This window comes from Pagrus major, chromosome 18 (assembly GCF_040436345.1).
Source record: "Pagrus major chromosome 18, Pma_NU_1.0".
Classification (NCBI taxonomy): domain Eukaryota; kingdom Metazoa; phylum Chordata; class Actinopteri; order Spariformes; family Sparidae; genus Pagrus; species Pagrus major.
The window spans coordinates 33,156,966-33,178,149 of record NC_133232.1 but is presented as its reverse complement, the minus strand read 5'-3'; the positions used below and the strand labels follow the sequence as shown (position 1 = coordinate 33,178,149).

The 21,184-nt window shown below is 41.6% G+C and overlaps 2 protein-coding genes across 3 annotated transcripts; one reads left to right on the top strand and one right to left on the bottom strand.

Annotated features, from left to right (window-relative positions):
• The first annotated feature begins 979 nt into the window (after positions 1–979).
• slc30a9 (solute carrier family 30 member 9) lies at positions 980–12,362 on the top strand. Of its 2 annotated transcripts, XM_073487229.1 has the most exons (19): positions 980–1,073; positions 1,494–1,643; positions 1,739–1,936; positions 2,708–2,725; positions 2,821–2,868; positions 3,003–3,102; positions 3,387–3,479; positions 3,632–3,714; positions 4,312–4,370; positions 4,741–4,808; positions 6,020–6,178; positions 6,948–7,083; positions 7,160–7,199; positions 7,295–7,366; positions 7,739–7,846; positions 8,050–8,215; positions 8,540–8,669; positions 9,760–9,873; positions 10,032–12,362. In XM_073487229.1, exons 2-19 carry the CDS (start codon positions 1,535–1,537, stop codon positions 10,074–10,076), a joined length of 1,746 nt encoding a protein of 581 aa, XP_073343330.1. In that variant the 5' UTR covers positions 980–1,073; positions 1,494–1,534; the 3' UTR covers positions 10,077–12,362. The 2 variants fall into 2 exon arrangements, with proteins under 2 accessions (XP_073343330.1, XP_073343331.1); XM_073487230.1 differs by lacking the exon at positions 2,708–2,725 and having other exon boundaries at positions 998–1,073; positions 10,032–10,158.
• A 4,069-nt stretch (positions 12,363–16,431) lies between these two features.
• Positions 16,432–20,981, bottom strand: grxcr1a (glutaredoxin and cysteine rich domain containing 1 a). The gene is made up of 4 exons (XM_073486289.1): positions 20,577–20,981; positions 18,463–18,702; positions 18,307–18,372; positions 16,432–16,611 (listed from the first exon to the last, which is right to left on the bottom strand). Exons 1-4 carry the CDS (start codon positions 20,979–20,981, stop codon positions 16,432–16,434), a joined length of 891 nt encoding a protein of 296 aa, XP_073342390.1.
• Between the last annotated feature and the right edge of the window lie 203 nt (positions 20,982–21,184).

Here is a 21,184-nt window from a genome sequence, read left to right as displayed (position 1 = left end):
ATTTTATGTAATTTGTTTTATTAATTTTAGTGTTGTTTATTTGAATCGCGTTGTTTTTTTAATCACTTTTAAAGCACCTTGTAACCTTTGTAAGAAAGGTGCTGTATAAATTAAGGTTTTTTAATTTAAAACTACATTTATTTGACAGCTAAATGTACCAGATACTTCCCAGTTTATGATTTCAAATACAAAACAATTTTGTACAAATATTACGTTACAATATTATAGAATAAACCTCTCAAGACGGTATGAAGTAAAAATTAGTCGACTAATAATCAGATTCAGTATCATTTTCCTCATGATCAGAATCAGTGTTTTTTTTAAATGAGATTGTCTATAAAATAAACTAAATTAAAAATGAGTTACATTGGCTTTGATGCAGCATGTAATCTGCAAAGTAACTAGTAACTAAAGCTATCAAATACATGTAGTGGAGTAAAAAGTACAATATTTGCCTCCAGAAATTAGTGTAATTACAAAAAGGCAGAAAATGGAAATAGTCAAAGTACTTAGTAACATTACATCACTGTTAATAAATCAACAGTAATAAGTCAGGAATATGATATACATAATATGTAATATACACTGTCAGGGGCACTTAATATACTGACAATATTCATGTATATATATATGTATATGGTATTGGCTCATCTCCCACAGGTAGTTTAACAACAGTAGACCAGTTTTAAGATATTTTAAACAGATATATTATATATATATTGAATATATCCACTTCTTGTGGTCCTGTAATAACCTCACTACTTAACTTCTTGTGATAGTCTGATGTAAACAGTGTGATGAAACAGAGCAGAGAAATAAGACATGTGAGAGGAACTCTGGATATAAATGACCTTGTTTGCACAGCGGTTTGGTAATATCGCGATACATGTTGTCATAACAGCGAAGCTTATCACGTTCTCGCGAGAAGACCGTCGACGTCAGCTGCGCGTCACAGGTCACGTGTGTGTGTGTTTGTAGCACTTGCGGAGCGTCCATAGCGGCGTTCACATCAGTCCTGCCATAGATTCTCAAAATGGACACAGATTATGCCGCACAAACATCACCATAGAAAGGTAAAGGCCTCTATGAATGACGTTGTCTGTCCTCACCAGCCAGCCGCGGTGTCGTTTGGTACATTTAAATGTTTTACGGCACTTCTTACTGACGCCGGATGACAGTGTTAGCTTTCTGCTAGCTAGCTAACTAGCTAGGTTAGCCAGGTCTGTGGCTCCGTAGCCGCCGGGGTCGGCTGAGCTGTAGCAGCGCTTTAGCGTTAGCCGACCGGCAAAGGCATTAGCTGACCAGCCGGGTGATTATCATTGACAGCCATTTCAGTTAGACACAAATGTCAGCTGAGTTAAAGATACTCGTCTGTTTGTAGTCATGCTAACGTGAGGAAAGTGTCTCGAGACGAGGTGTCTTTGGCGTTAACCTGTCTGAATTGAAAAGCCTGAATCATAACAGTGACCGGGCTGTCTGTTACCCCCGCACAGCAAGATCCTGCACTTCAGTACCGAGCCCTGCTACAGCGAGGATGTTCCCCAGCCTGGCCCACAGACCATGGCACGTCTTCTGCAGGGTCTCCTTGCAGCACAGGGCGCCTCTGTCGCAGAGGTCCCCCAGGTTCCCCAAGCTGTGCTACGGTGAGGAGTCTGGCAGTGCTGTTACACATCTCTGCTGGTAGTAGTGTCTGTTTTCTGTGCATACTCACACTATAATCACACATTTTGTTGCTCAGGTTGGCAGAGCGGAGGCACACATAGCTTGTGGTTCAGCCTCCCAGACTGCCGTGCTGCCTCTCTAGGGCTGGGCAAGGTGCATTACTACTCTACCTCTGGCAACAGTAAAGATGGTCCTCCGAAATCAGCATCCGGTGATGCTCCGTCAGCAGAGAAGGTCCTGTCTGCTGCGGTGAAAGCCACCCCAGCTCCATCAGGTGGCAAACCCATGTTTCCTTGTTGTTGACATGTTTGACGTTCAGTGTTTCCCCTGTTTTACTTAAGTTTTATTTATATAGCACCTTTAAAAACAGCTTTGACAAACAAGCAAAAGCAGGAAACTGAGGAAGACGATATTACAGAATAAATGCTCATCACAAGGCAGCCGAGTTAAAAACAAGAAGGCGAAACAGAAAATGTAAAAAGACGATACAAGCCGTTACAAGTGAAAGGAATAAAAGCCATAAAACAGACAAGATCACAGAGAAAGAAAGAGAAAGGGAAAGTAATAGATACAGATAAAAGATTACAATCGATAAAGACGATAAGAGGACGACATCACATCAGAGGAATTAAGAACAGATAAACAGACTAAGAGCAGTAAAGGGACAAATCAGTTGAAAAGGGTGACTTTATATAAAAGCAAGTCTATAACAGGGTTTTAAGAAGTTACCGATTTGTTCCACATTTATCTCTGCTGGTCTTAGTTTTGGTTCAAGTGGTTTTCAGCACTCGTATTGTTCATTTTGGGTAATTGATCATGATTAAAGGTCTTATGCTTGATGGTGTTTTGTCTTGTTATCTAGATTGTAATGTTCAGTTTCCCATTTTATCCAGCTGTGGTGGTACCGTTCTTACTGCGGGGCAAACACTGTCTGTCTGTGTGGCCTTGTATTGTGTACATTAATGTTTATTATTTTCCTTTTAAAATGGTTAAAAATGTTGTGTTTTTTGCTTTTTTTTTTAATTGCATGCCCTGTCAACACTAGAACCGGGAAATAGTTCTGGTAAGTTGGGATGTTGAGAAAAAATTCTGTCTCGCAGGAGACTTTGTGCTTTAGTTTGCTTCAGTTGTTAATTGTAAATATCTCATGTCTCATAGAGCCGACACCTCAGGGGCTGACTAAAGCTGAAACTATTCAAGTGAAAGGTAACGAACAAACATTTTTGAATGCTGAAACTCTTAATTTACTCTGTATTTCCAGTATATTCAGATACAGATATGTGGGTAATGAATGCAGATGAAAACCCTGTATCATAATTTTCCTCTGTCGTCACATAAAGTTCGGGCAGTCCTGAAGAAAAGGGAATATGGAGCGAAGTACACTCAAAACAACTTCATCACCGCAGTCAGAGCCATGAATGAGTTCTGCCTCAAACCAAAGTAACGACTGTTACTCATACTGTCTGTACTGTGTTTAAATTATTCAATATATACAGCAACATTAAACCATCACTGCAAAGCTAAATTAATGTTATTGAATGTCTGTCCATCTGTTCGTGTAACCATACTCAGTAGTAGCTGTGATGCGGGCAGACGCTGACGCAAATTCCTTTGAGTTAATAAGCAAACACGCTGTCGTGATTAACTGATATTAGGCTGCCTAACATCGTTTAACGCTGCTCGTCCTTAATCTTCTTCCTACCCCCTCCCTCATGTGTTCCCAGTGATCTGGAACAGCTTCGAAAGATCAGAAGACGCAGCCCCCACGACGACACCGAGGCGTTCACTGTGTTTTTGCGGTCAGACGTGGAGGCAAAGTTAGTTCTGCACCCTTCTGCTTTAAACCTTAAGAAATGTTACGAATACAATACGATATGTCTTCTAGCAAATTATTGCTCAAACCAGCAATTTTTCATTGATATATTGTCTAACTTCTGTTATTTCATTTATTTCTCTCCGTGACTATCAGAGCGATAGACGTGTGGGGAAGCCATGAAGCTCTGGCCCGAGAGAGAAATCTCAGGAAAGAGGTTGAGCGGGAATATCAAGAGAGTAGGTTTATATGCTTCCTTGGCTGGATGGGCGTCTTTGTAAACATATAATACTAAAGAAACATTTTGGGATTTTGATTTTTTTTAACTTTCTGGTGGCAGTTTCATATTTGTCCATAAAATCTGAAGCTACAGCTGAAAGCTGGTTAGCTTAGCTTAACACATAGACTGGAAACGGCGGGAAACATTTAGCCTGACTGTCAGACATTAAAGTACCAATCAAAGGGCTAATGGAGTTCTGTACTGTGTCACAGGAATGAGCACGAAAAAACAGAAATAAGTCCGGTTCCCTCGTCTCATCGGGGTTTTCTGTTAGATGCCTGAAATAAGGTCTGTGGTTAAGATAAGCTGAAGAGATTTTCAGGTTTTGTTCCACAACATAAAATACATCAGTTGATACCTCACGTTAAAGCGTCGACTATCTTTAAAGAGGCAGCTGCTAGAAGTGCTGAACTTTTTAACTGAGTCACACTTTGACAGTAATAAAAACGTTTTATTTGTATAAGTTACCTGGCTGTTGTACGCATGTTATTAATGTATTGATCTGTGAACGGTTGAGATGTGGGCTGACTCGTGTCTCTTGTTTGCTGCCCTCCAGATATTTTCCGCAATCAACAGTTGTTGAAGGAGTACAAAGACTTTTGGGGAAACACTAAGGTGAGCGCTCTTTTTTTGTCATTTTGTTTAATAATATAAAATTCACCAAAATATTTTTTTTTCTGTATGAAAGAGGAAGTAATGTGGATGTTCCTGCCACTATGCCCCAAGTTGCCCCCTGTTGGGGTACCTGTGTGAGCTTTGTCCTTGTTACAGTGGTCACTGCATCTTTATGACAATATCATTATCTGTTGTCGTTCATGCAGTCCCCCCTCTTTACAGGGACATTCATGTATGATGTCTAAGGCCAGTTGCTTAATAACTTCAATGTGCCATGAAGATAACAACAGTATTTTTCAAATGCTCAGTGGGGCACACTGCAGACTCCATATTTAAACACTAAATACTTCTTTTTCTTTGTTTCATGAAGCCTCGATCAGGCCAGAGGGGAACGTTTCTACAAGGGCCGGGGAAGGTGGTCATGGTTGCTATTTGCATGTAAGTATTTTTACTCTCACTCGTCTTCTGTCTGAATGTTGTGAAGTCTTTCTGCAGTCTGGGACTTTACACACAGACACACACACACACAGCGGGAGGTATTGGATTAGAGAGGAAACAACAAGTCTGTTCTCAGCAGGGTTACGAGATACAGTATGTCAGAGAGTGTAACATTTTGGGAAACTGAACTGGTTAACCCCTCGATGCAGAAGTCCAAAAAAAGATGGTGACTACATGTGGACTGTAGATGTACAGTCACATGAGATCCTTCATTCTGAAGATATACGGCACAAGGTAGAGATTTTAAATTCAGTAGCAGAGGCTGTTGCTGATACTTGTGTGGTGTAAAAAAAAAAATTTGACATTGATATAACGACTGTTAAAGTTATAATGGTTCGACAAGTGAAATGCTTTATCGTACGTTGTCCTATTGTTCAAGTAAAACATATTGGCTAAAATCCGTATTGGCTTTTCAGACCTGTTTCCCAATATGTTGCTGTTGTGCTCTTGTAATCTGTTTAGACTTGAGGGCAAATCCTGAACTTGGCATGCTTTACAATTACAACTGTATGTGGTCGAAATGTTGTTTCTAAGATGACACCGCGATGTATCTGGGAGGTATTTGTGTAGGATTTCTTAGCAGTGGTGTGATTTTCATGGTCGTATTTGTAAGAACAAGCTGCGCTGATCAAACCGTCTGGCATGTTCCAATCGATATAGTGGTCGGGCTCGACTGAGTAATAAAGATCTAAAATATGTGAACATTTGTATTGGGGAGTGCACGGGACCGTTTCTCACATGAGGTATATTGGATTAGGATGATTGTGTTAAGAGGACATGTGCAGTCACATGAACAGCAAAACGTTTCCCTCACTGCATTCGCACAAAGACTCACAGGACTCAATTAGTGTTCAGTCTGGGGGTGAAGTCTGTGATTCGTGAGCATCAGAACAGAAAAGCTGAAATATTTTTACAAACAGAAAAGTGATGTTGTAATTCAGTTACACTTTAACCTCCAGACAGATTTGACTGTCTTCACTACAGAAGCTACATTGTCCCTGAGATAATGTTTTTATCTCCAGTACACGCTAACTTATAAATCTGCGGACCGCTGCAGTCAGAACCATGGCTAACCATTAAATCAACTGTTAGATGATCTAATCTTTCATTGCCCTACAAGTGCTTCATCTGCTTGTTTTGTTTCTCCTCAGCAATGGGCTGAATTTCTTCTTCAAGCTCCTGGCTTGGGTCTACACTGGATCAGCTAGCATGTTCTCCGAGGCTATCCACTCCCTGGCCGACACCTGCAACCAGGCTCTGCTCGCCCTGGGGATCAGCCAGTCTGTCCGCAACCCTGACGCAGGCCATCCGTAAGCAACCGCAACTTATTATATAGTTAAAGACAGAATATGAGGAACGTGAGAAATCAAAACATTTAGTTCAAGTATTGAAAATCATAGGATTAAAAAAACAAAACCGCCATTTTGCAACCATATCCTGTTGAATTTTTTGCAGGTTTGTGTTCGGCAAGTTCACATAATATCTACCAAAGATAAAGATCCCAGAGTTCAACAACAAAAACCACCCTCAGGGGATTCATCAATAAAAAAACAAAAGTTAGAAATTCAGTTTGCTACAAAGTTCAGTTTCTCAAATCTGTCCAGAGATTTCTCTTTTCAAACGAATCAATAAAGGATCTCTGAAAAAGATAACAAGCCCAACATCTCTTACTTACTTCCAGTCATCTTTGTGCAGACAGGATGATTATCTGGAAGTGCAGCTGCAGGCTACCAGTAAGCTAGCTGTGTCGTCTTTGAAGTATCTTTATTATTGTTTTTTTCTTTGGATGCAGGCGGCGGTGGTGGAGGGAAAACTGTGACGCCCCTGTTAAAAGCCATGATCCATATACCACCTGATGCTCTAAAACAGTCATAACAGCTTAATAACTGTTTTCCTTGACGGCTGATAACAGAAGTTTACAGATTTAAAAGTAGCCATCAGTCCGCCGTAAACAGCATCTGTGCAGTGCGTAGATGTGTGTATCCTTTACAAAATACTGGTGGCCTACATGTTGTTGTAGGTTCAGAACCGGTTCTGGTTTCAGCTGCTGTAACCAATTCCTTTTTTTTTTTTTTCCAGGTACGGCTTCTCCAACATGCGCTACATCGCCTCCCTCATTAGTGGTGTGGGCATTTTTATGATGGGCGCAGGCCTCTCCTGGTACCATGGCATCATGGGATTGCTGCACCCAGAACCCATCGAATCTTTGTTATGGGTGAGTGACTGTTGTCTGTCGTACAATGTACATGAAGACTATTAATGATCCGACATGTCACGTTTCTGTGTTGCAGGCTTACTGTATTTTGGCGGGCTCTCTGGTGTCTGAAGGAGGTCGGTTATGAAAATGAAGCTGCAGATTTTTGATGACATTTTGACAGAAAGTGCATTTTTTTTTATGAAATGTCCTTTTTTTTTTTCTTTCTCAGCCACGTTACTAGTAGCCATCAATGAGATAAAGAAGAGCGCCCGCCAGAACGGAGTTTCATTTTATGAATACGGTGTGTACAACTCAAATCTCTGTTATAAATTGATGTAAATTCTTTGGCATTAGAATAAAATGAAAGTGATTGGAGAGCAGTTTACTGCCCTTGTCGACATTAAACCGCAGGTAACTCCATGCTCAGTGATGCAAAATGACTGAGTATATAAAAATGTTTCTGCAAGCTACGTATGCTGTGAAATGAAACGGGGTCAGTCACGCAAACTTGATTTGAATATTGTGAGAGTAAGTAGGAAATCAGAAACCCAGCATGCTGCTAAAGACACATTTCTGACAGCAAATATTAATGTAATGTAGATAAATCCCAAATTGGAGTAATGTGGATTCATATCGCTTCAGGTGTTAAACTTGCATTGTTTTGTGTGCGCAGTAATGCAGAGTCGGGACCCCAGTACTAACGTAGTGCTGCTGGAGGACGCTGCTGCTGTATTAGGAGTCATCATGGCTTCTGGCTGCATGGGGCTCACCTCACTCACAGGTAAACAAAAGACACAAGCTCAGTTTCTATCTGCTCTATTGTACCAAATCATGCAATTAATGATTAATGATTTATTATTCTGTTATTGCTTCTCTCAGGATAATCTTTCTCTCTCGTGTATTTGTACTTTGGTCTCTAGTTTCAGTGTTGGCAATCACCCACTTTTCTAAAGTTTCTCTTTCAATGTGCCTGCGTCGTCCCAGGTAACCCCACCTTTGACAGCTTGGGTTCTCTCGGCGTGGGCACGTTGCTGGGCGCTGTCTCAGCCTTCCTCATCTACACGAACACAGAGGCCCTGCTGGGACGCTCCATACAGGCAGAACGTGTCCAGAAGCTTACAGAGTTCCTGGAGAACGACCCCGCTGTAAGGTCAGCAAAAAAGCAAAGACACACACACACACCTCCAATATATATCTTTCAGGTGTGGACAAAATGAGACAATTTCTGACTTTTTCTACACCAAACATCTAACTGATTATTTAAGAAAATGATTGAAAGAATAATGAAAATAATCGTTAGTTGCAGCAGTAGTTTAATGTCTTTGTCACAACATGAACACGACAGTACAAGAGACAATTCTTGATTCAAGAAGTCAAACATCAGGGTCTTTTTTACAATGTTTTGTTCTTTGCTTAACTATAATAGTTTTTCTACTTTCTACTCTGACCTGAAGTCTTGTGTTGTTATGAGCAGGGCCATCCACGACGTGAAGGCCACTGATTTGGGACTGAGTAAAGTGCGCTTCAAGGCTGAGGTTGACTTTGACGGCCGAGTGGTGACACGGTCTTATCTGGAAAAACAAGACATTGACCAAATCCTCAACGTAAGTCGTTTCTCTCTTTAAATTCTGATCGCTCTCTACTTCCTGATACTGTGATGTTTGGGAGGATATAAACACTGTTTTTATGAGAATGCATTATGTATCTCTGCGACAACAAATCACCGAATCACAAAACCATTTAAAACAGATTTTCAGTCTTTGAAGGCCAGTTACATTTTTCTTCTTAATGCCATCATCTCAATTCTGAGGTGTCAAAGAAGAAAATGTTGTCATTTTCCTGACTCTTAAGTTCTCATGTGCTTCTTGATCGATGGAGGCATTTCACACATAATGGTCCTCTGCACACTTTGGTTTGCACAGTGACGCAAATGAGTTATCTTTCTCTGTCTGTCTATCTCCCCACTGAATGCATCACTGCCACTAATGACGTAAAAGCTCACCCTCTCGTGTAATATTGCAATTAAACAACTGTTACCAGCAACATAAAAGACAAAATGTATTCTTGTTGTAGGGTGATTAACTCAAAATTAAAAACTTTTTGCTAGTGTTATCTTTGTTTCCATGGAAATACATGAGGTTGACTAATAATTGGAAAGCAATCAGTCACGTCAGCAGATTCCTACATGGAATGAGACTTTGTTTACTACTCCAGCAAGTAGGCCGACCCTCAGTAACGACTTAGCAACAGAGACGAGTGCCTGTTAACAGGTCGTCCCTGTTTAGTCAGCCTTGAGCTTTCTAGAGATCCCAAACTAAGCTAGATGTTAGCGCCGTGCCGTCTGCTCAGCAGCACAGCTGAGGAAGGAGGCAGGAGCGAGGCTGAACAGCTTCAGTGTGATCCAAACATTTCCAATAGCTCCAGATGTCCAAAAGTTAAATTAATTAAAAAAAAAGATACAGTAAATCTGAATCTTTGAAGTAATTACCTGTTTTTATCGAGCGAAATATTCTGCTCCAATCCATATTTGTTGCCGTTCAGCCTTTTACAAAACCAAAATATTCATCGTGGTCACAAAGTTCATCAAACCGTGTGGTATCTTTGGCTTTTGTTCTGTCAACACACATCTGTATTCCTCATCTGTATCTTAAGGAACAAAGTCAAGTGTTTGCTTTTTTTTCCTTCTCTCTGCAGGAGATTCAGCAGGTAAAGACCCCCGAGGAGCTGGAGAACTTCATGCTGAAACACGGGGAGAACATCATCGACACCCTCGGGGCCGAGGTGGACCGCTTGGAGAAAGAGCTCAAGGTACTAAAACAGTGAACTCGTCCAAATCGATATGTCTGATGCTACAATAAGCCTAGAAACTCTTTTTTTTCCCATTTCAGGATGATTTTCTTACATTATTAGAATTGATCTGCATTGCGAGACAGATTTTCATGTAACCCTGTTTTGTTCCTCTGTAGCAACGTAACCCAGAGGTTCGTCACGTAGACTTGGAGATACTATAATACCCATCGGGTCTCTGCCGAGGGAACATCCTGCTGTAACGAGAAGAGCCTACGAGAGGAAAACATGAAAGGGCCAAGCCTGCCTCCACAATCTGCCTCCCATCCCGACCGCCGCATACACACCTCCATCAAGTCTTACTGTAGAGTAGTGCACAACCATAAAGACGATGTCCGGGCAGCGATCGTGCTTCTCTTTGTGCTGCTTGAGCTTCAGTTACTGAGAATTTGACCTGCCAGGGAGCCACTTTCACATTCGAGAGTGTGTGTTTCTTGAATTTTTTAAAGAGAAATTTAAATCTCTGTTGCAGTTCTCTCTCACACACACACACACAGTTACGACAGTCTTATGGTTGTTGGCTTGAGGTCACATTCCACCTTGAATGTGTTTGGATTTGGTTGAAATAACGACTTCCTGAAGAAACAATATCACGACCAGGACCAGTATCATTTACTAGACTTTACTTTAACGTTATGCTTGAGTCACGGTGATAGTGTTTCCTTCATTAGTACGAAGGAAACCTGAGAGCTACATATTCAAATGAGACTTATTTAACTGCTAGACGTCAGATTTTTTTTTTCTTTTAATGTAAAAACTGAGAAGGTGCAGATGGCACGACGCTGCTGCAGGTTCTCGGTTTAAGATTTCTGAATAGATTTTATTGCGATTATAGAATAATATGCAAATTCAAAGGTGATATTAAGACTTTTCATTTGATCTATACGATAGAGTTGAAGAGTGAACTGATGTTAAATACAGTAGCACATAATGAGCCACATGTTCATCTTTACAAAAAGCAAAGAAACGACATTACAGGCAGTGGCATCCCTCTCTTACGCTTCATTTCTCTCTTTGCCGGCTCCAAACTTTAATGTTGAGGTGTGGTAACTTTGTCTTGGGAGTTTCGGCTGCTTATCAACAGATGAGTGATTGTATTGTTCCAAAGATGAAGTGCTGGAGGGATGCGAATGTCTTTGCCCCTTTTTTTTTTTTACAGACGGTGTAAATAAATAGTCTGTGATGAGAAAATGTACCAAAACAAATGGACCAGCCCCGAATCCCACCGGCTTCATCAAGTGTTGAGCTCCACAGTTGGCATGGAAACGTGGGTAGCACTTTAAAATAAGTAAACAAATCATATACATAAAGTGATGACGTGACTCGTGATGATTAATGCAGGATGTGTCATACATTCATGTTTCTCACCGCTAACACGTGAAGAAGCTGCTACGACGATGACTTCATGTTTAGATAAATCTGTTCATTCACAGTTAAATTAAATTATGTGCTGGATTCCACTTTCACAACTTAAAGATCCATTACGTAATACGTAAGAATTTTAGTTGAAAATGTTCAAAAATCAACAAATTATCAGAATGTGATTCACTTGACGTCAGCATGCTAACCAGCAAGTCCCAGCCTGAACCGCTAGCTGCACGGATAACTGAGCTAAAGAGCCATGGGTGGCTGCAGTTAGCAGGTTAGTCTGCTGATACATATTGCACCTGTTCTCAGAGACATCAAACATTTACATATCAAACACTAGAATGTCACTCAGAAGAGCGCATACCTCCGCCAAGGCCCCACAGAGTCCCCATTAATTCAGTCAGTCAAACCTTAAATAAAACATGTTTAAATCGGCTGGATCCAGATTTTTATTTGGATTCACATCAAAACCGAACAGACGGAGGTAAAACATACAGATACATGAATAAACTTTCATCTAACAGGAGTCCTGCTGACTTGAAGTGCATCATTAAATGTCTGAATCAGCTGTGAACTAACATTCCTCAACTGATGATTTTTATGAATCATGAACTGATTGCATGACGTCATACATAACTTGATCATTTGTTAAAGGTCAGTAACAGGAATTCATTACGCCTCCCGCATTAAATCATCCTGAGTTGTACTGAAGCGTAAGATTTGTACTCTCATTATAAAATGTCATTATTCAAATCGTTCAGGACGTCACTCTGTACAGTACGTGTACCAAATAATCTGCTGAATAATCTCCTGTAATCTCTATAAAACGTGCAGTGACTGTGCTTTTACTTTTCATTCTGCGTTTGGTGTCGCAGCTGCAGCGTGGGACACACCTGCCTGTTCAACATGTTACTGTGCTTCAGGAGGTGGGCCAGAGTCATTTCATCTGATTTGTTGGGGGGGTTGGTTGGACATATATATTTTTGAAGGTGTTAATAGTGTAATATTTTCCCTTTGGTTATAATAACTGTGTTGCCACTGCTGAAGGAGTTGGAATAAATTTGAAATAATTTATTAAATTATTTTGGTTTCCTTTTTTTCTGTCGTGTGGTTGGATTGCTTGTGTGTCATTAACATTATAGAGGACGTTACTGTCAGCTTCTCAACTTGTCTCCTACCTGGATTGTGACCAAAAGCACTGATAACAATAATTAAATTAATAACAAAATAACAGTTTTACAGTAGGACATTACAGTATGTATTGTGTTGCAGAGATTACTACTGAAGTTAGCATGCTAACCAGCTAACACCTGCCTGTCTTGGTCCAAAGCTCTGGGCTAGCGGTAAAAAACTCTGAGTTCCCGGTCTGGACAGCTAGCTGCACAGCTAACTGAGCTAACGGCAGCTACAGTTAGCAGCAGTTAGCGGTTACACTGGTGATATGCTGCCTCTTACTTGTTTTGAGTATTCGACAGGTGGCCAACTCTTAAATATCGCACCTTTTTAAAGGATATGTTCAGTCATTATACCCTCATGCCGATGAAAAGGTGAATTAAGTTCGTAATCAACTAAACATTTCTGGAGCTTCACAGCAAAACTATATAATGATGTCAGTAAATGGTGCGCGACGTTCATGTTTGTTGTATTCACTTGAATGGACAATAAAACATCTAATTGTTATACTGAAGGTCAAAGCAGCAACATCAACTGCAGTTAGCAACAGCGAGGAGGTGAAGAGGGAGAAACTCCCCAGACTCCCTTAGAAAATCAGTCATTTTTGTTAGTTGTTGAGTTAGAAGAAACTTTATAAACTTTGAGAAGCGCTGTTTCTGACAAATTCTTAATCATTTGGGCCTTCTTTTAAATTCGGCATATGTTACAGCCTCGTTTTAGGGGGCAGCCCCCTCAGCACCTCTAGTTCCCGCACCCACGATCGGGTGAGCTTTATGGAGCCATTAAAACAAGTCCCCATCAACTTGAGTTAATTAAAAGAAAGTCACAACGCTGATTTGCTGTTAAAAAAAAACAAACATTTTGTGGACATTGAAACTTCACCCTTCTTTCCATCGTGAGACTGAACGACTGAATTTTTCATTTTTGGGTGAACGTGTCCTTTAAAGTCACCTGAGCTCATCTGGGACAGTGAAGAGGTAGATGTTCCGTCTTGGAGGCCTGTCTCCTGCTCGAAGTCTCAGATGGTTGACTGGAATGTAAACCCAAGTCCATTAGATGGTGCAGTTGTAGGGACGAGAGAGGGGAGAGTGTGGGGAGGGAGGGAGGGGGGCACTCGCCTGTACGCTGACGTCAATAAAAACAGTCATTTCCAACCAGTCTGCGCATTGACCGACCATTCAAAACATTACGCACAGCACCGCGGCTGGACCACGCTAGACTACTCGACTGAAATAATGTTTTTTCGCCGAGCCCCGGAGAGCGGAGACAATGCGGACAAACTCCATTGCAGGTTTTTAGACCATTGAATGTTGTCTTAACATTTTGGGTGTTGCGCGCATATCAGTGTCATGTCTCGTCATATCATTCCCAAGTCAGCTGTGCCAGTGCCACTGCCCATCGTGTTTCCTTTCATGTCTCCCCTCCTCACAAAGAAAGAAAGAGAGAAAGAGAGAAAGAAAGGCTCGCTTGTGCACGTTGATTAAGAAAATGAGATCATCGGGCTGATTGGGCTCGTTGTTATGAAGGAAACATGCGTCGAGACGCGCCTGGCCACCAAAAGAAAAACACATCCTCAGCCATCCCGCAGCCTCCCGCACATCACATCGCCACCTTCACTTTCATAATTATTGTATTCTTGAAGCGGATTCTTTGTTTTAAATGTAGATGTTTTTTTTGTGTTGTGATTTTTCGATGCATCCTGTTTTTTTTTTTTGTTCCTTCACCTCCAGCAGTCCACAGATGGGGGCGCAGTAAACCTGCACAGTTGGGGTCTCAGATTTTCATGCAGCCTCCCCTCCATCACCACAAGCCTGTGGTTATAAAATCCCAAACCCCATCACTCTTCGGTGCGGAATTGAATTAAAGGAACGAGATGTTGTGCAGCAATGTAATCACCTGCCATTATCCACGCAGGGACCAAAGCTCGTTAACCTTTTTGGTGACTTTTACGCACCGTTTTTTTTTTGTTTTTTTTTTTTGTTCTCTCTGAATAATCGATCTGGTTGCTGTTTCAATCACAGGTGCGGGAGCGTCTGGGGAAAGTCTTCATGGCGGATCATCACCATCATCATCATCATCATCATCACCCTGCTCTACGCTTTTAGCCTCTTTACAGTGCTGCCTTGTCTAATCATGTTCAAGCAGCATTGTACAGGGCTATGACAGCATAGAGAGCTGAGCTGCGTTTCTCTGACCCCTTGGATGGCAGCCAATGAATGACATCACCCGCTGAAAAAAACACAGAAACGCCGAGGATTGCGTGCGATCCCGCATGGACTGTTTGCGATGTCTTTTAATTTGCATGCAGATGTGGTCAAATGTTGCCTTTTTTTTCCCTTGAAGCCACTTGAACACATGGAGTTCTCCTCCCCGGGTTGAATTATTCAACGTAAACCTAAATCCCTTTGCAGCCAATGCATTATTGAACCGATTAGTGACATGGCATTGGACGCTTCTGGATCGAACCGGTCGTGCATCTCCTTACATTCAAGTCACAGAGCCGAGCATCGAATTAAAGACAACCTATCTTTGATGAACAGAGGCTGCTCTCTGAAGGTGTTTCCACAATCCCGCTGGAGAAAACGTTGTTTGCTGCACAGTGAATCAGATTTTCAACCTTTTCTACAGAATCATGAACTGGAGCTTCTTCTAGACCAGCATTGTTCGGAGAATATGTTTGTTTATGTGTGTTTGATTATTTTCATGAGAGGTTAAAGGTGCACGATGTAGTTTTGAGGAAGACATTTTAATCAGAAGAGAAATTTTCATTGACTGATTTTTTTTATACCTAAACAAACAAACAAACAAACAAAGTAAATAATCAAACTCTCTTTGTTTTCATGACCGAATAAACAAACTGACCTTTACTTTGTTTACATGTGGCGGACCCTGCCACAGTGTTCTGGGACCTTATTTTTCCTCTGAGAGCAGCTTGTTTATTCAGTTATGGAAAAAATAAATATTTCTGATTTTGTATTAATGCCTCATTAATATTGTAAATATTAAAAATATATATATGTAATGTCGTCAAACCTCAAAGGGTAATTAAAGTGTGTGTACAGGTCTCGGGGGAGTTCGACTGCGTATGTGGGAAAAAAGGAGCATGAAGTCTTTTGTGGCTCCAGAGGAAGCTGCATGTAATCTGATAAATTGCCTCCAGCAATGTCACTGTTTGGCTGACTTGCATTGTGGGTAATGTAGGCATTGCACTCCTATAAACTCTTCACAGACAGTTCATAAACAAACGATCAAAATCAATACAGCAGAACCAGAGATAACACCTTTTTATATCCCACGCATTCTTCTTCATTTATAAAACCTGCCGCCTACATTACCCACAATGCAACTTAGCCACTGAGTGACATCACAGAGGCAGTTTATCAGAATACATGCAGCTTCCTCTGCAGCCACAAAAGGATTTATACTGCTTGAAAATTGAAAATTGACTTGAAGCATTAATCGATTTTCAGAATAACTGTCAATCACTTCATGTGTAACGTCGACCAGAAACATATAATGTTCTATTAAAGAGGTTGAAATGTGATTGCCTCCGTTGATTTACTTGAACTTTATGCATTTTGAAAGTTGTATCTGAGGACTGAGTTAAGTTTCTGGTGAGCCATGGCCCAGTTTCATGCCCTCTACTGGCCGACTGTCCCTCTCTGCATCTCTGTTATCCTAAACTCTGTCTGATATGGGATTAGTGATGGAAACATGTGAATGACGGTGCCTCCTCGCTAATTAATTAACAAGCTTACGAGAGATAAAACTAGTTCGTGACGTGTTTACAGACCCAGTCAGTCAACACCAGAGCCACAAATTCACAGATTTTTTATTACAAATTCATTTTTCATCTTTACGAGCAATGGCCATGGAGGAAGAGTCCTGCTGTGTTTCATTCATTCAGTCCAGTTGAAGCTCCTGTGTTAAGGTCCCAGAGACGTGGAGCGAGGATGTTGGGTCAGGCACTTAACATCCTCACCGGCTGCAGCTCACGCACGGCTGCAGGCCGTTCTCGTTGCAGGAAGTGCACTTGAGGGCTTTGAAGGAATCCGTGAAGACGTTGCGAAACACGGACATCTTGCTGCCATGGCACATTGGGCACGGGATGAAGGCGAAGTCGCCACAGGTCTGGCACGTCCGGGGATGCTGTACCCTCTAGAGAAAACAGATCAGAGTCATACGGTTGTATTTTTCTTCCTAAAACCCAAATTATTTGAGGAAGACCTGCAAGGTTTTGATTTGGAGGCTGAATTTGGTACAGATAAACTTTAAAGGTGCAATATGCAAAACTTCCAGAAGAAAGGATTAACTAAAGGTATCAACAGAAGGTGAAGAAATAACAGCGTTGACATTATTATTAGTCTTTGTATTGTGTTGCAGAGATATCTACTGAAGTTAGCGTGCTAACGAGCTAGCCCTGGCCCATCTCGGTCCACAGCTGCTGTGCTCATGGTGTAAACACACTGCCCCGGGTCACCTAGATCCCAGTCCAGAACGGCAGCTACAGTCAGCAGCAGTTAGCGGTTCCTCTGGTTGCCTTCTATTTCTTCTGAGTATGAATTCAGAAGGTGCCCAATTCAGACATATTGCACCTTTAAAAGTCGACTCTACTTTCTTGTCAAGACATGTTATATCTCATTTATTTAATCCAATACAAAAAATAAAATAATTTTAAATCACAAGTTCTGGTTTTACAGGGAGACTATGTCAGACTATGGACTGCTGCAGATCCTAAATTCCAGAAATTAGTCGGTTCTCTCGTCATCAAATCAGCCATTTTAAAGGAGCTGCACACAGTTTGCTGATGTCTGGTGTCACTCGTTAACAACTAATCCAAACATGGAACATCAAAAGTAGTTCATTCAGGCTAATCGAACCATGTGACAGCAAGGCCACGAACATGAACATGAACATGAACATGAACATGAACACTGTAACAGGAGGTTTTCCTGTTCTTCTCATTCTACCAAAAAAAAGCTTCTGAGCTGCTGCTAACTTTACAGCAGAGCTCTGCTCGCTGTCACCTCCTGTAATCGACCTCCTCCATATTCAGCGTACTGACACGAGACAGCTGTTTATCTTCTCATCTAGCTCTTGGAAAGAAAGCGATTAAATGTGTTTTTTCACCAAAGTGTTTCCTTTCCTTTCTATCACAACCTCTTTTCCAACGCGTTGATGGTTTCGTGCTAACTCCTCAGATATAAACACACGATAACGCCACGTTGCTGCCGATCAGTGTATGCATGACCTTTCAGAGCTGCACACGTTTTTTAATCGCCTGCAGTGACTTAAATGTCATAACACTGCTTTGTATTCGCTCATGAGGACTTCTGTTTGGTCTGAACTGCAAATTACAGCCGAGGCCTGAGAAAAGGCCAGCGCTCGCGTGGCAGACGCTGCTGCGGCGACTCGGCACGAAGCAGAAACGGTTCACACGATCTCAGTTTGTAGCACAGAGCGACGCGCTCTGCGTTGTGTGTGTGTTTGAACAAAATGTGTCGGAGGCAGAATCGATAACAAGCCCTCCATTATTGATGGTCACTTATTGATGTGCATGCGTCTTTCACGCTGCAGCCTGCTCATGCTTTATTGACGACCGGCGAGCTGAAATGACTGCTCCTGTTCGCACCGTGTTCATCTCAATGACCTGATGGACATAAAGCGTTAATTTATTATGACTTTATAATTACCCCATGCTTTAATATTACATGTGCTACAAAGCATGTTGCATTGTTGAGTAAATCTAATAGGAAACACCTGAATAATTCAACATCAATATGTGTTGAATTTAGCGTTTGATTCAGAGGAAAATCACCCGCTTAATTATTCATAATGTGATTGAAAACAAACCTCGATTTTTGTCAGAAGATCTTGAAGCTCTCCTGATTCGTTCATGCCAAGTATTTTCTCAGCACCCTGCAAGACAAGTTTCAACACCACATTTAATGAGCTCACCGTGGATGTACGAGATATCGATAACACCAGAGAGGCGTGACAACAACTGACCCCGAGGTAGTGTCCGTCAATGAACACGACCGGTAATGAAGGAGGCTCTCCCACGCGTTTGCACCGCTCCTCCAGCTCCTTCCCGTACTCGCAGTCCAGGGCGATGTTCTTCTCCACGAACTTCGCCCTGTGGTTCTGGAAGATCTTCCGGACCAGCTCGCAGCGCTCAAAGGTCGTCCTCACCACGCGGAAACTCGTGGTGTAGATCACGATTCGGCCAAATTCAAGAGCTAACTCCATCTAGGAGGGAGAGAAAATCATGAATGCAGTTGGTGATGAAATGAAACCTTTATTAGACCGTCTTCAACATGTTCAGGGAATTTAACGATGGGATTGTTTGAGGTCAGAGTAGATAATAATGGCGGGAAAAATTGCATAATGGCTGTTAACATATGAAACATTTAGACCTGACACTGGAGAAAGCGTGGGAGACGAAAATGTCCTTTCAGTGTAAAATTCATTTGAAATTTGTGATTTCACGTGTTGTTTTTCATTTCTTTTTTTCCCTCCAAGAAATTAGTGATTGTTTTTATTATCCACAAAGTTCAGATGAACTATGCAGAGGTTAAACCTCCCAGCAGCAGTATAATAATGTACATTACAGTTTAAAATGTCAGTAAATGTCCTTCAGATATCAGCCTGTGAAAAGGCTCACACTGATGCTGCACACAGTAGCATTTCTATATAATATATACAATGATTTTTCCACTTTTCAGCTCACTTAAAGGAACATTTCATTTGCTTTAGCACCACTTTTCTAATAAAAAACGTAGCTAATGGATTTGCTAACACTTCATAAATCATAAATCCACATCAACAACATTTCTACCTGAATCTATTTATTTATTTATCAACCCGGAGGCTGTTGTTGTTTATTAATGGCTTAAAACTGATTTATAAAGTATTGTTAACACCCTCCGCTTTGTTCTCAAGCTGAAAATGTCAAACTCATATAAACTTGTTGCAGATATTGATTGCTAGGCTAGCTGGCTAAGACAGCTTACATTACAGCTCTGCCATTAATGCACCATAAAGCCACAACTTCCATGTCATCAAGCCTCTCGTCCATTAGTAGATGCACGCTTCCTTCTTCGTAAGTGGAGAAAGTGGCTCATTATTTCTGGAAGAAACATCGCTGTCGAGTTGTTGAATTTTTGTATTTATCTATTTTTTTGGCCATCCACATGGATAAACAGCACTGCATGCAAGAGGAAACATTTATTTTGACTCTGGGGTGAACTGTCCCGTGAAACATGTATTTTGTCTCAGTCACACTGATACACTGACGTGTTTGTAGATATATAAGATTAATTACACTTTGTTTTAGTGCCACCAGACTACAGAGCAGCTTCTCTCGTCAGGCTGCGAGATTATTTGTACTTGTATTATTTATCTAATCCAGATAAATTGGAGTCCGATCAGGTGAAACACATCAAAATGAATTATAATAATTATATAGACATAGCCAGTGTTCTTGCTGATGTTGGTTATACAGAGGCATCGGCTTTAAATTGAGAATTGTTTCCTGACCAGTTAAAAACTACTTGTGACTAAAGTCTTTGAACTTGTGGCTCGCCTTAAAACATCATCAGTGGTAATGTAACCTGTACGTGAGTGTTACAAACATCAGAATGTTCCTTCAGGATAAGGCCAGACCTTGATAAGCATTTAAACTTCACCCTAAATGAAAGATAATCTCATTTAATCGTGACGAGGAGCTTTATCTCGCCTGCAGTGACGCCGCTTGTTCACCTGACCTAATACTTTTTCTTCGATATGACCTCATGTGTCACCTTTGCATCAGCACACAGGCCCAGTTACCTCAGGAAGAAGAAGCACTGTTGCTTCGTGAAGGGAAAAGCGAAGTGGCAAGAATTCATTAACCTGATTAGTTTCTCTTGAACACTTAACGAAATGCATCATTAAACTTTAATTGCTCGGTGACCTTGTCTTCTATTGTGAGCTTTTATCCCAGTCATGCACCGACATGTAGCTCCTTCCTGTAACTAGACTTGAGCACAACACTGATGGGAACATGTGTTGTGAGCCAAGCAATAATGGGAAAACATCAACCAGACGAAGTAATATGATATAACGCTGTCACATATACTTACACTGTTAGAATTGGGCAGGTTTTCAAACAGCGTCTGACCGGCGCTGACTTTGTGCTTGACCCCTCTCACAGTCCCATTTTTACTGAGTATGTTGACCCTCTTGGTGGTGAACATCCAGTCCTTGGTGGCCCCTGCGTACATGAGCAGATCGTCCGGCTCACACTCGCTGTCGTCCGGCTCGGAGCCCAGGTATCCATACAGGTGTCCCTGCACATCTCCACTTGTAGAGGGGGTGCTGGCCCGGTCGGCGTCAGAGCTGCTGGTACAGTCTGAATCCAGGGAGTCCGAGGGCCCTTCATCTTTGAACATCTCCTTCAGCACCCGGCCGCTGTTCCCCGAAGCCACGCGGAACCTCACCCGCTTCTGTGGCTTCTCCTGCCCCGCCGTCAGCATCGTCCCCTCCATCGTCCTCCCTCTGCCACATCACATGGTCCACAGCGCTGCAGCGTAGCTCCTCGCGTCTCATTCGTAGGTAGACATGCGGCTCAGACACACTATTTGTTCCCCACGGATTACTACGACGTTTAATCCTCACAGTTTGAACAGATCTAAAAACAACTGAGAGCCTGTAAGCTGCCTTACAGTGAGACTCACACTGGGCGTTAAAT

Coding starts and splice junctions, on each gene's coding strand:
- slc30a9 (XM_073487229.1), top strand. CDS start 1,535: ATGTTCCCCAGCCTGGCCCACAGACCATGGCACGTCTTCTGCAGGGTC. Junction 3,480..3,631: donor CGGTCAGACGTGGAGGCAAA/GTTAGTTCTGCA, acceptor CGTGACTATCAG/AGCGATAGACGTGTGGGGAA. Junction 7,200..7,294: donor CTCTCTGGTGTCTGAAGGAG/GTCGGTTATGAA, acceptor TTTCTTTCTCAG/CCACGTTACTAGTAGCCATC.
- grxcr1a (XM_073486289.1), bottom strand. CDS start 20,981: ATGGAGGGGACGATGCTGACGGCGGGGCAGGAGAAGCCACAGAAGCGG. Junction 18,703..20,576: donor ACCTGCCCAATTCTAACAGT/GTAAGTATATGT, acceptor TCTCCCTCCTAG/ATGGAGTTAGCTCTTGAATT. Junction 18,373..18,462: donor TTGACGGACACTACCTCGGG/GTCAGTTGTTGT, acceptor CTTGTCTTGCAG/GGTGCTGAGAAAATACTTGG.